Source organism: Rana temporaria, chromosome 6 (assembly GCF_905171775.1).
Source record: "Rana temporaria chromosome 6, aRanTem1.1, whole genome shotgun sequence".
NCBI lineage: Eukaryota > Metazoa > Chordata > Amphibia > Anura > Ranidae > Rana > Rana temporaria.
The window spans coordinates 213,766,094-213,778,630 of NC_053494.1; the positions used below are offsets into that span (position 1 = coordinate 213,766,094).

At 42.6% G+C, this 12,537-nt stretch overlaps 1 protein-coding gene across 1 annotated transcript in view; it reads left to right on the forward strand.

Moving 5' to 3' along the window:
- The window catches only part of CNTNAP5 (contactin associated protein family member 5), a 373,233-nt gene that overhangs the window by 316,058 nt on the left and 44,638 nt on the right, over positions 1-12,537 (forward strand). Inside the window, exons 19-20 of the mRNA XM_040358233.1 lie at positions 3,198-3,331; positions 8,944-9,031. Coding sequence (XP_040214167.1) covers positions 3,198-3,331; positions 8,944-9,031 — 222 coding nt within the window. The remainder of the gene's footprint in view (positions 1-3,197; positions 3,332-8,943; positions 9,032-12,537) is intronic.

Here is a 12,537-nt window from a genome sequence, read left to right on the forward strand (position 1 = left end):
TCCCCCCCCATATCCAGCCATGCCCCCCCCCCATATCCAGTCATGTCCCCCCCATATATGCAGCCATGTGCCCCTTACCGTACATGCTGCCGCGCCGTGCCGCCGCTTGGTTAATACGGGCGGGGAACATTACAGCTTTCATTTGAATAGCTGTAGTCTTTCGCGCCGCGCTGCGTATAGACACTCCCCCTTGCTCGGGATTGGACAGTTCACCCGAGCAAGGGGGAGTGTCTATACGCGGCGCGGCGGGAAACACTACAGCTATTCAAATGAAAGCTGTAATATTCCCCGCCCGTATTAACCAAGCGGGGATGCGGCGTAGCGGCGGGATGCGTCGACGGCGGGGGGGGAAGTATTCTATTTCAGTATCGGGGGTATTTGCGGGAGTACGAGTACTCCCGCAAATACTCGGAATCGGTCCCGATACCGATACTAGTATCGGTATCGGGACAACCCTAATCTTTACGCCTGAAAACACCTTACGTAAACGGTGTATCTTTACTGCGACGGCCGTGCGTACGTTCGCGAATAGGCGTATCTCGCTGATTTACATAGTCTCTAGGCGTAAATCAGCGTACACGCCCCTAGCGGCCAGCGTAAATAGGCAGCTAAGATACGACAGTGTAGGAGGTCGTATCTTAGCAACATTTAAGCGTATCTCAGTTTGAGCATACGCTTAATGTTACGACGGCGTGGATTCGGAGTTACGACGGCGTATCTACTGATACGCCGTCGTAACTGTACCTGAATCCGGCTAAGAGACTGTTGAGGTGCTAATTAAGTCTACCTGGCTGTAGTGATAAAATCTTGCTGTGTTTGCATTCTATTGTCTATTGTGTTAATTAAGTCTGGCTCCTGATATATTTCATTGTGCTATGCTAACTAACCCTGTATTGTATTGTGTGAAAGTTCTATTGATGATGGATATGTGTTGGCAATCTGAAAGGTCAGATGTCTGACCTTTCAGGTGTAGTGGATTAGCATGTCAATTATGTTTACTAAAGGAATGTGTTTTATGTAGCAGGTGAGAATAATTTATCGCAGAGTCAGAACGTCTGGGTAATGATGAGTAATTAGCTCATCTAAATGTCATTATCTAACGGAATGTGTATTGAGCACCCCTTTGTGTGATGTTGTGGGTGGAGTGCTTCATTGTCCCTGTAATTACTGCAGCATGCTTTGTAACTGTATATAACCAGCCTGAGTTTACCATTAAAGTGTTCATTCGTTTTGGAACCAGAGACAGAGCTGTGTGTGTCTCGTTTCTGGGGGAAATCCAATGGGTCCTGTCTGCCGGAGTGGAGTGGAGTGTCGGATAAGCTGTCTTGGGTTGGTGGAATGGAATAACGTAAACGGTGTTAACCCCTGACCGTTACAAACTTTTATCGAAAATTCAGTTCGTCTGTAGGGAAAAAAGTCGGAATTTGGTGTGACAGTGTGTATGCAAGACAGCTTGAATTCCGTCTGAAAAACCCATCGGCGTTTATCCCGTCGGAAAATCTGATTGGGTGTACAAGGCATTTCTCTATAGTAACTGTTATTCTTCCTTTTCATAGTAAATAATGGATTCCAAGCAGAAGCAATGTGCTGTCATGGAGTTATTGATTTAAATAGAAACCTCTTGGTACATGGGGCCAAATCCTCAAAAGAGATACGACGGAGTAACTGCTGTTACTCCGTCGTATCCCTGGTCCTAACTATGGAACTGATCCACAGAATCAGTTTCTCATAGTTAGGACGAAGATCCGACATGTGTAATTGAATTACACTGTCGGATCTTAGGATGCAGTACCGCATCCGCCGCTGGGGGCATTTTGCGTCGAAATGCCGCCTCGGGTATGCAAATTAGGACTTACGGAGATCCACGAAGCTTTTCAGCTTTGTTTTTTCTCCGTAAGTTTTATTTTGCTAACGCAAAATTAGGGCTGCTTTTACAAGGTGTAAACTGTTTACACCTTGTAAAAACAGACCTTTCTTGCTCGCGTCGCGATTTTTTTTAAATTAAATTTTTTTTTTTTTGGCGCCGTATCTTTTTTTTACCCGACGCAATTTTATTGTCCCGTCGCAATCCACAAAGCCCGACGTAACGTAATTTCGCGCTATGCACGTCTGGAAAATTACGTCACGAGCATGCGCAGTACGGCCGGTGCGGGAGCGCGCCTCATTTAAATTGTAATCGCCCCCTGGAGAAGAGGAACGCCTTGCGCCGGCCCGATTTAAGTTACATCGCTCAAAATTTCTAGGTAAGTGCTTTGTGGATCGGGCACTTAGTTAGAGATTTTGCGACGGTGTAACTTAAATGGAAAAAGTTACGTTGCGCCAGTTTTTTGAGGATTAGGCCAGCGGTGTATAGAAATATTAGTACCATCATCCTAAAGATCAGTTAGAATAGAATTAGGACTTAAAGCGGGGGTTCACCCTATCGACGGGAAAAAAAATTTTTTTTTTTCTTTTACCTTAAAATCAGGCATTGTAGCGCGAGCTACAGTATGCCTGTCCCGTTTTTTTTAGCCCCATACTCACCTTGTAGTCGTCCATCGAAGATACCGGGGAATGGGCGTGCCTATGGAGACGGAGGATGATTGACGGCCGGCTCTGGCGCGTCACGCTTCTCCGGAAATAGCCGAAATAGGCTTGGTCTTCACGACGCGTGCGCATAGCCTGTGCGCAGGCGCCGTGAAGAGCCGAGACCTACTCCGGCTGTCTTCGGGGAGAGTGACGTGCCAGGGCCGGCCGTCAATCATCCTCCCTCTCCATAGGCACGCCCATTCCCTGCGGGAGCCGAAATCTACGATGGACGACTACAAGGTGAGTACGGGGTTAAAAAAATCGGGACAGGCATACTGTAGCTCGCGCTACAATGCCTGTCTCGATGGTAAAATGTGTCGGGGGGGGGGTGAACTACCGCTTTAAGGGACCCCAAAGACCCAAAAGACCAAAAAAGGAAGGGGCGGGAGGACTATAGCGGTACTGTATGAGCGGGTAAACTCAAAGATCCATTATTTACCTGCAATGAAACGAAAGAAAAAGAGTTACTATAGAGGAAAAGTTACTCTACCATCATGTCACATTTGAATGACCTAAAAAGTTACTCCCACTTTCACATTACTTTCTGTACAGCGATTTTATTCGTAATATATCCAGTATTTATATTTACCGATCACAAGGTTTAATGCACTGAATTCTTTTTTTTCCAGGTAGTTTACAAGTGAGATATAAGCTGGGCAGAGAAGGGATGTATGTATTTACATTTGATTTGAAGAGAATAGACAACCACCGAAAGCTGCATCACGTGAAGATTACAAGAGAAGGAAAGGAGCTGACAATTCAGGTAATGTGTATACCTATTGGAGGGGGAGGGGGGGCATGTACAGTGTCAATGATGTCAATGGGGCAATGAAAGAGATTGAATAAATATTGCAACAATCTATCAATTTCCTCACTCAGCTGTTCTAAAGCAACAACATAAATCTTGTTTCAGCCCCTTGTCTAGTGGAACCAAAATGTAAGACCTAAGGTCCAATAATTTGTCGTTTTAGACATTTGCTCAAAACAAGACAGCATAGAACAGCCAATGATCTTTGGGGTCACCAACACTTCCCCATCATCAGGGCTGGACAGGAGAAATTGTGCTGAAGAATGATTCTAGAAGTCTATTATCCAGGATTGTAGAAATCTTTATCAGCCAGGATTCCAGAAGTCTTTATCCATTGTGAAGGGTTAGCTCGGTAGCGGGGTGTGCGACTGCTTGGATGGGTTCACCACACACTGAATTCATAAAGACTGGCAGTCGAAAACGGTTGAAAACAAAGTTTCTGGTTTATTTTCCATCTTGCTGGAAAACAATTGCAAGCATCCAAACAGCATAAACAAAATTAAACATAAAATAAATCCTAGCCACTCTGGGCGTCTACCTTCCACACAGGAACCTATCTAAGGAGTCTGGCTCCGCCTAGCGCTGGGCAGACAATGCTGGTCATACAGCACAAACAGTAGTCTTTTGATATTTATAACACAGGAAAAAGTCAATGGTCTCCTCACCTCATCGGGAGACTTTCTGGCACTGCTTTCCTACTCACACAGCCTTAGGAGTGATGCAGCAACCAAGTAGTAACCCTCTGGCTACTTATAAAGGCCTTGATTGCTTCATTCTGAACAGCTTAAGTTCTTTAACGGCCTTTAGCCTTCCTCCTGGCTACGTTTGTAGCCGACACCCGATAACAATCTTTGTATCGTCTAAACAAGGAAGAAATGTATGTCCCATCAGTGACAACACCCACAGATTTACCTGACTTCCTGTCACACTATCCAGCATTTTTGAAATCTTTATTCATCTGTTATTGTAGAAGTCTTTATCCTTCCAAGAAGCTAGAAGCCTTTATCTATTTAGGAGCATTGAAGTCTATAAATCCAGGATTTTAGAGGTCCTCATCCATCCAGGATTCTAGAAGTCTTTGTCCATCCAGGATTCTAGAAGTCTTTGTCCATCCAGGATTCTAAAAGTCTTTGTCCATCCAGGATTCTAAAAGTCTTTGTCCATCCAGGATTCTAAAAGTCTTTGTCCATCCAGGAATCTAGAAGGCTTTATCTGTAGAAATGTATTCATCAGTCCCAATCTATCTCAAGGTCACGTTCCCAGCTCAGCATATAGGAACAGCCAACGATCTTTGGGGTCACCAACACTTCCCCATCATCAGGGCTGGATAGGAGGAATTGTGCTGAAGAATGATTCTAGAAGTCTTTATTATCCAGGATTGTAGAAATCTTTATCAGCCAGGATTCCAGAAGTCTTTATCCATCCAGCATTTTTGTAATCTTTATTCATCTATTATTGTAGAAGTCTTTACCCTTCAAAGAATCTAAAAGCCTTTATCTATTTAGGAGCATAGAAGTCTATTCATCCAGGATTCTAGAAGTCTGTATCTGTAGAAATGTATTCATCAGCATTCTAGAAGTCTACATCTATCCAAGAATCATCTAGCTAGGATTCTAGAAGTCTTTATTATTTAGAATTCCAGAAGTCTTTATTATCTAGAATTCCAGAAGTCTTTATCTATCCAGCATTCTGGAAATCTTTATGCATCGGTTATTGTAGAAGTCTTTGTATTCCAAAGAATCTAGAAGTCTTTATCCCTTCAGGATTGTGGAAGTCTATTATTGTGGAAGTCTATTCATCCATAATTCTAGAAGTCTTCTACCATCCAGGATTCTAGAAGTCTTTATCGGTAGAAATATATTCATCAGGATTCTGGAAGTCTACATCTGTCCAGGATTCTAAAAGTCTGTTTCCATCTAGGATTCTAGAAGTCATTATCATCCAGGATTCTAGAAGTCTTTATCCATCAAGCATTCTTGAAGTCTTTATTCATCTGTTATTGTAGAAGTCTTTATCCTTCCAAGAATCTAGAAGCTTGTATCTATTTAGGAGCATTGAAGTCTATTCGTACAGGATTCTAGAGTTCCTCATCCATCCAGGATTCTAGAAGGCTTTATCTGTAGAAATGTATTCATCAGGATTCTAGAAGTCTACATCTATCCAAGAATCTAAAAGCCTGTATCTAGCTAGGATTCTAAAAAAGCCTTTTTTATCTAGAATTCCATCCAGCCTTTTTTATCTATCCAGAATTCTCAAAATCTTTATGCATCTGTTATTGTAGAAGTCTTTGTATTTCAAAGAATCTAGAAGTCTTTATCCATTCAGGATTGTGGTAGTCTATTATAGTGGAAGTCTATATTTATCCATAATTCTAGAAGTCTTCATCCATCCAGGATTCAAGAAGTCTTTATTGGTAGAAATATATTCATCAGGATTCTAGAAGTCTACATCTGTCCAGATGGATTCTAAAAGTCTGTTTCTAGCTAGGATTCTAGAAGTCAGTATCATTCAGGATTCTAGAGGTCTTTATCCATCAAACATTCTTGAAATCTTTATTCATCTGTTATTGTAGAAGTCTTTATCCTTCCAATAATCTAGAATCTATATATTTAGGAGCATAGAAGACTATTCATCCAGCATTCTAGAAGGCTTTATCTGTAGAAATGTATTCAGCAGGATTCTAGAAGTCTACATCTATCCAAGAATCAAAAAGACTGTATCTATCTAAGATTCTAGAAGTCTTTAATATCCAGAATTCGAGAAGTCTTCATCCATCCAGCATTCCTGAAATCGTTATTCTTCCATTATTGTAGAAGTCTTTATTCTTCCAAGAATCTAGAAGTCTTTATACATTCAGAATACTAAGGCCGCGTACACACCATCGGTCCAAACCGATGAAAACGGACCGAAGTTCAGTTTCATCGGTCCAAACCGTCCGTGTGTACGCCCCATCGGTCTTTTGTCTTCGGACAAAAATTAGAGAACTTGCTTTAAAATCGAACCGATGGACCGCTGACCGATAGGTCCAAACCGATGGTTAGTACATAAAAGCATCGGTTTAAAACCCGCGCATGCTCAGAATCAAGTCGACGCATGCTTGGAAGCATCGAACTTCATTTTTTTCAGCACGTTGTGTGTTTTACATCACCGCCTTCTGACCCGATCGGTTTTTGAACTGATGGTGTGTACACCCATCAGACCATCAGTCTGCTTCAGCGGTGAACCGGATGGATCGATCCATTAGTAGTAAAAAAAAATCTATAAATGTATCACCTAGTTTGTAGACACTATGGGCCAGATTCAGAAAGGAGATACGATGGCGTATCTCCGGATACGCCGTCGTATCTCTGAGTGTGCGGGGTCGTAACAATGCGACTGATTCGCATCAGTGTCTTACACCGTCGTATCTTAGGCTGCATATTTACGTTGGCCGCTAGGTGGCGCTTCCGTATAGTTACGCGATGAATATGCTAATTAGGTAGATATGCCAATTCGGAAACGTACGTCCGGCCGGCACATTTTTTTACGTTGTTTACATTAGGCTTTTTCCGGCGTAAAGTTACCCCTGCTATATGAGGCGTAGCTAATGTTAAGTATGGACGTCGTTCCCGTGTCGAGTTTTTAAATTTTACGTCGTTTGCGTAAGTCGTTCGTGAATAGGGCTGTACGTAAGTTATGTTCACGTCTAAAGCATTGACGATTTGCGGTGTAATTTCGAGCATGCATAAAAAACATCAAAAACATCAAATACGCAGGGTCACAGTTAATATACATAAAACACGTCCACATCATCCACATTTGAATTAGGCGGGCTTACGCCGACACACATACGTTACGCCGCCGTTACTAAGGGCGCAAGTGGTTTCTGAATACGGAACTTGCGCCCTAATTTACAGAGGCGTAACGTATCTGAGATACATTACGCCCCACCTAAAGAAACTCCAAAGTATCTGAATCTGGCCCTATAACTTTTGCACAAACCAATCAATATATGCGTTATGGGATTTATTATTTTTTTTTATCCAAAATTTGTAGCAGAATACACATTGATCTGAACTGATGAAGAAATTAGATTTTTCAAAACTTTTTTTTTTGGATATGTTTTATAGCAGAAAGTAAAAAATAATATTATTTTTTCAAAATTGATGCTCTTTTTTTTTTATAGTACAAATAATATTGGCCTAAATTGATGAAGAAATTTGATTGTTTAAATGTTTTTATTGGGTATGTTTTACAGCAGATCGTAAAAAAATGAATATATATATATATATATTTCAAAATTGTTGCTCTTTTTTTGTTCAAACACTTCCAGATTGTCAAACGCCAATATACGTCGGCTGTTTGAAGAGGGATATCTTTGTTATGGCAGCAGCCATTTGGCTTTTGGACGTTAAGATTTAGATACAAATTAGATTGGATTGTACAAAACATGAATACAGAAATCCAAAAAATCTCTAAGCACAGACGTGTTATCACTGTGTCCCTTCCCCCGCAGGCGGTCTGAGCTGCACAGCATATAATTATCCCGCGGTATAATTATATCATCGTGTTATTCGCAGACATTGTAAGCGACATTCACACCAAACAAATTAAAGTCTGAATGGATGCTTTACACTGCACTTTATATTCTTTTTATTTAAAGTGATAGTAAAGACAAAAAGCAAACATTCATTGTAAGGAAATAATTCCGGAGGGCTGCACCTCCAAAAATCCTTTTATTGAAGCTTCATATGACAAGTGGTTGACAGATGGAGCAGGGGACAAAGAGGTCGACGCATTTTTTGGGCCGGAGGTGTGTTACTGGCCAAATCACTAGGTAAAAACAGGGGTGAAAAAAGACTAAAAAATAATTGGTAAGCTGAAATATATTACATCTATGCTCAAATCGCTAGTAGAACTGTGAAAAACATGAACAGATAGACAAAAAAAAAAATGCTTATTTGTGTATTTATTTATTTTGTTTATATAATTTGTTTTATATACTTGTTTTATTTATATATTTTGTTTATTTGTTTATATTATTGATATATATATTTTTTTCATATTTTTGTTTATATGTTTATATGTTTTTCACAGCCCTACTAGTGATTTGAGCCATATATTGCTTGATTATTTTAGTATATTTGTTTAAAGAGGGGTTACGAGAGCAGCATTGTTTTTTATGAGGGGGGGGGGGGGGGAGATTACTGAAGCACAGAACTTTTATATATATTTCTCTCTCTCTATATCTAAATATATATATATACTGTACATATCTACCTATCTATCTATCTTTCTATATATCTTTATCTATATATATATATATTATATATATATATATATATATATATATATATATATATATATATAGATAGATATATAGATATATGTTGTTCATATAAAATTTTAGGTTTTTTATTTATTACCACTTTAAAGCATAGAGCTGCTTAATGTGCAATGTGGCTATTAGAATTTTGTATAACATTTTTTTGTTCTATTTTTATAAAAAAAAATGTAACTTTATTTCATTGAATTTTAATTCATTTTTTTGATATCTTGTAACTTTTTTTTTTTTTTTTAATTCTCAGATTGACAAGATCCTTAAGCAACGGCATCACTTTTCATCGGATATCTATTTCAAAGCCATCAAATCTCTCACCCTGGGGAAGGTCTTAGGTAGGACTTCACCCTTATGACATTTGATTTGAAGTGTTGATGGAAGAAGGCGGGCGCTCTGCGGGGGATTTTATATTGCTTTTACATGATAAAATCTGACCTCCGGCCTTCCCTTCAGTCTTGCACAGTAGTACCCGAACCTCTCCCAGACTGAAACGGCTTCCTCTGATTTCACCGCACCCTGTGAGCTTTTCACAATTCAGGATGCGGGTGCATGTCCTGAACTCAGTGTCTGCATTCGGGGACGCGCATGCGCATGGATTTCTAATTTGGAGCAGCGGCTGTGTCTGCCCAACCACTGCACCCCAATTGACTTAAAGGGGACTGCCTGCACGCCGATACATGGAATACCTGTGCACACCCAGTGCAGGTAAACACGGCCCGCATATGGGCATCCTTACACACGGACGCAAGCAGGGCCGCCATCAGGGGGGTACAGGCATTACACCTGCATACCTCCCAACTTTTTGAGATGGGAATGAGGGACACCTATCAGTAAAAGCATGCAGGCATAGGACACACCCCTTGCCACGCCCCCTTAAAGGAGAATTGTAAAACAAAAAACAAGATTGGTTAAACCCACAAGTGCTTTTTTTTTACCACTACTATTCCTTTATTTTGACTTTTGGCATTTACAAATGCAGCAATTTAGAACTTGGATGAAAGGTTTAGCACTGGGAAACACTTTTTGATGAATAAAAAGTGCATTTTATATACATCTATATAGATCAGACCAAAATGAGGGACAAATGAGGAGGAATGAGGGACAGAGGGACATTGCTCCAAATCAGGGACAGTCCCTCAAAATCAGGGACAGTTGGGAGCTATGCACCTGTAAGGGGCCCAGCTGGCCCCCTCCAGTTTTTTTTATTATTATTATTTATTTATTTATTTTTTGCATTACACCTGTAAGGGGCCCAATGGTCCCCAGGGCCCGTTACAGGCCCGGCCGACCCCCCTCCCGTTTAATTTTTTTATTTATTTTTGTATTACACCTGTAATCTTGCGTCAGGAGAGAAGAGATTACACTTGTTTTTTTTTTCGTTGGCAACCCCCCCGTTTCTCTGCTCCAGGGGGGCCCTGCCTAAAGCTGTGTAAGGGGCCCCAAAAATTTGTGACGGCTGCCCTGGCTGCAAGAAATTCAGTATTCCTTTTATTGCAGCTTTTTTCATTAGTCTGAGTCAGTACCGGATCAGTACTGGGTCAGTACCGGGTTTACATTGCAGTCTGTGGCACTCAAGTCAGGCCAAAGTACAGCCGTGGCCAAAAGTTTTGAGAAAGACACAAATATTCATTTTCACAAACTCTGCTGCTTCAGTATTATCAGATCTTTTTGTCAGATGTTACTATTGGATACTGAAGTATAATTACAAACATTTCATAAATGTCAAAGACTTTTATTGACAATGGGGTAGATTCAGGTAGCAATTACGCCTGCGTATCCATAGATACGCAGCGTAATTGCTAAGTAGCGCCGGCGTATCGACTTTCTGTATTCAGAAAGCTTGATACGCCGACTGCAGCCTAAGATATGACTGGCATAAGGCTCTTATGCCGTCATATCGTAGGCTGCATTCTTACGCTGGCCGCTAGGTGGCGTTCCCGTAGTGGTCAGCGTAGAGTATGCAAATTGCATACTCATGCCGATTCACAACCGTACACGCGCCCGGCGTTCGAATTTTACGTCGTTTGCGTTCGTCGGTTTCTGCGTAAGGCTGCTCCTGCTATTAGCAGGCGCAGCCAATGCTAAGTATACCTGTCGTTCCCGCGTCGCGATTTTTGAAAATTACGTAGTTTGCGTAAATGAATCGTGAATGGCGCTGGACGCCATTTACGTTCACGTTGAAGCAAATTACGTCCTTGCGACGTCATTTACCGCAATGCACGTCGGGAAAGTTTCCCGACGGAGAATGCGCACTACGTTCGGCGCGGGAACGCGCCTAATTTAAATGATCCACGCCCCCTACGGGATCATTTAAATTACGCGCGCTTACGCCGGCCACTTTTACGGAACGCCCCCGCAAATTACGGAGCTACTGCTTCGTGAATGAAGCGTAGCGCAAGTAATTTACGGAGGCGTAGCGTAAAAACGGAACGCTGCGCCTCTGTAAGAGTGCGCAGCCCTACCTGAATCTACCCCAATTGCATTAAGTTTATGCCAAGAGTCAATATTTTCAGTGTTGTCCCTTCTTTTTCAAGACCTCTGAAATCCCCCCTGGCATGCTGTCTCTCAACTTCTGGACCACACCCTGACTGATGGCCGACCCATTTTTGCATAATCAGGCCCCTTTCCCACTAGGCGGATCCGTCTCAGCGGAGTCTGCCAGCTCAGCAGGAAGATCTCTCCTTGGATCTCCGCTGAGCTGGCGGATGACAAGTCCCTCTCTGCTCACACGGCATGTCCGTTTTCATCAGATCTCACCCGATCCGCCATGGACGGAGGGCTCTGCCCCCAGGGCTTAAATGGGAGCTCCACTCAAAAGGGGAAGCACTGCTTGTCTGACCCCCCCCCACTTCTGCTGCCCCACATTTGGCGCCTTTTGGGGGGAGGGGGGAGCTGGTTTTGAAAGGTACTCGCTCCCACTTCTGGCTGAGAGTGGCCCCTTCTTCCTTCCCCCGCAGCCGGTCCATTCACAGAGCATAGCGCGCTTGACACAGGCGCAGTAGGGAACAAGCTGTGAAGCTGCAAGGCTCCTTAGTGGAGATGGTGGCGGCAGCCCATTGAAAAATCAGCTCAGGTGAGGACACCGCTGGATTCCTGTCCTAACACACTGCATTACCAAAAGTATTATGACGCCTGCTTTTATAACTTTATTGGCATCCCAGTTTTAGTCCGGAGGGTTCAATATTTAGTTGGCCTCCGCCCTTTGCAGCTATAACAGCTTCAACTCTTCTGGGAAGGCCGTCCACAAGGTTTAGAGGTGTGTCTATGGGAATGCTTGACCGTTCTTCCAGAAGCACAAATGTGAGGTCAGGCACTGATGTTGGCCACCTTCCCTCGCTCTTAGGCCTCGTACACACGATCGGTTAAACAGAGGACAACGGTCTGATGGACCGTTTTCATCGGTCAAAACCGATCGTGTGTGGGCCCCATAGGTTATTTAACCATCGGTTAAAAAAAAGCCAACTTGCTTTAAATTTAACCGATGGATTCCTAACCGATGGGGAAAAAACGATCGTTAGTAGGCACAACCATCGGTTAAAAACCCACGCATGCTCAGAATCAAGTCGACGCATGCTTGGAAGCATTGAACTTTGGGTTTTTTCAGCACGTCGTTGTGTTTTACGTCACTGCGTTCTGACACGATCGTTTTTTTAACCGATGGTGTGTAGGCACGACGGACCATCAGTCAGCTTCATCGGTTAACCGACGACAACGTTCCATCAGACCGTTCTCATCGGATGGACCGATCGTGTGTACGCGGCTTTACTGGGCCTCCCGGCCCACCAGCCGGCATGTCCACCGGCTAGGCTGAGATCCGAACGAAGCTGGATTCGGCTCCGAA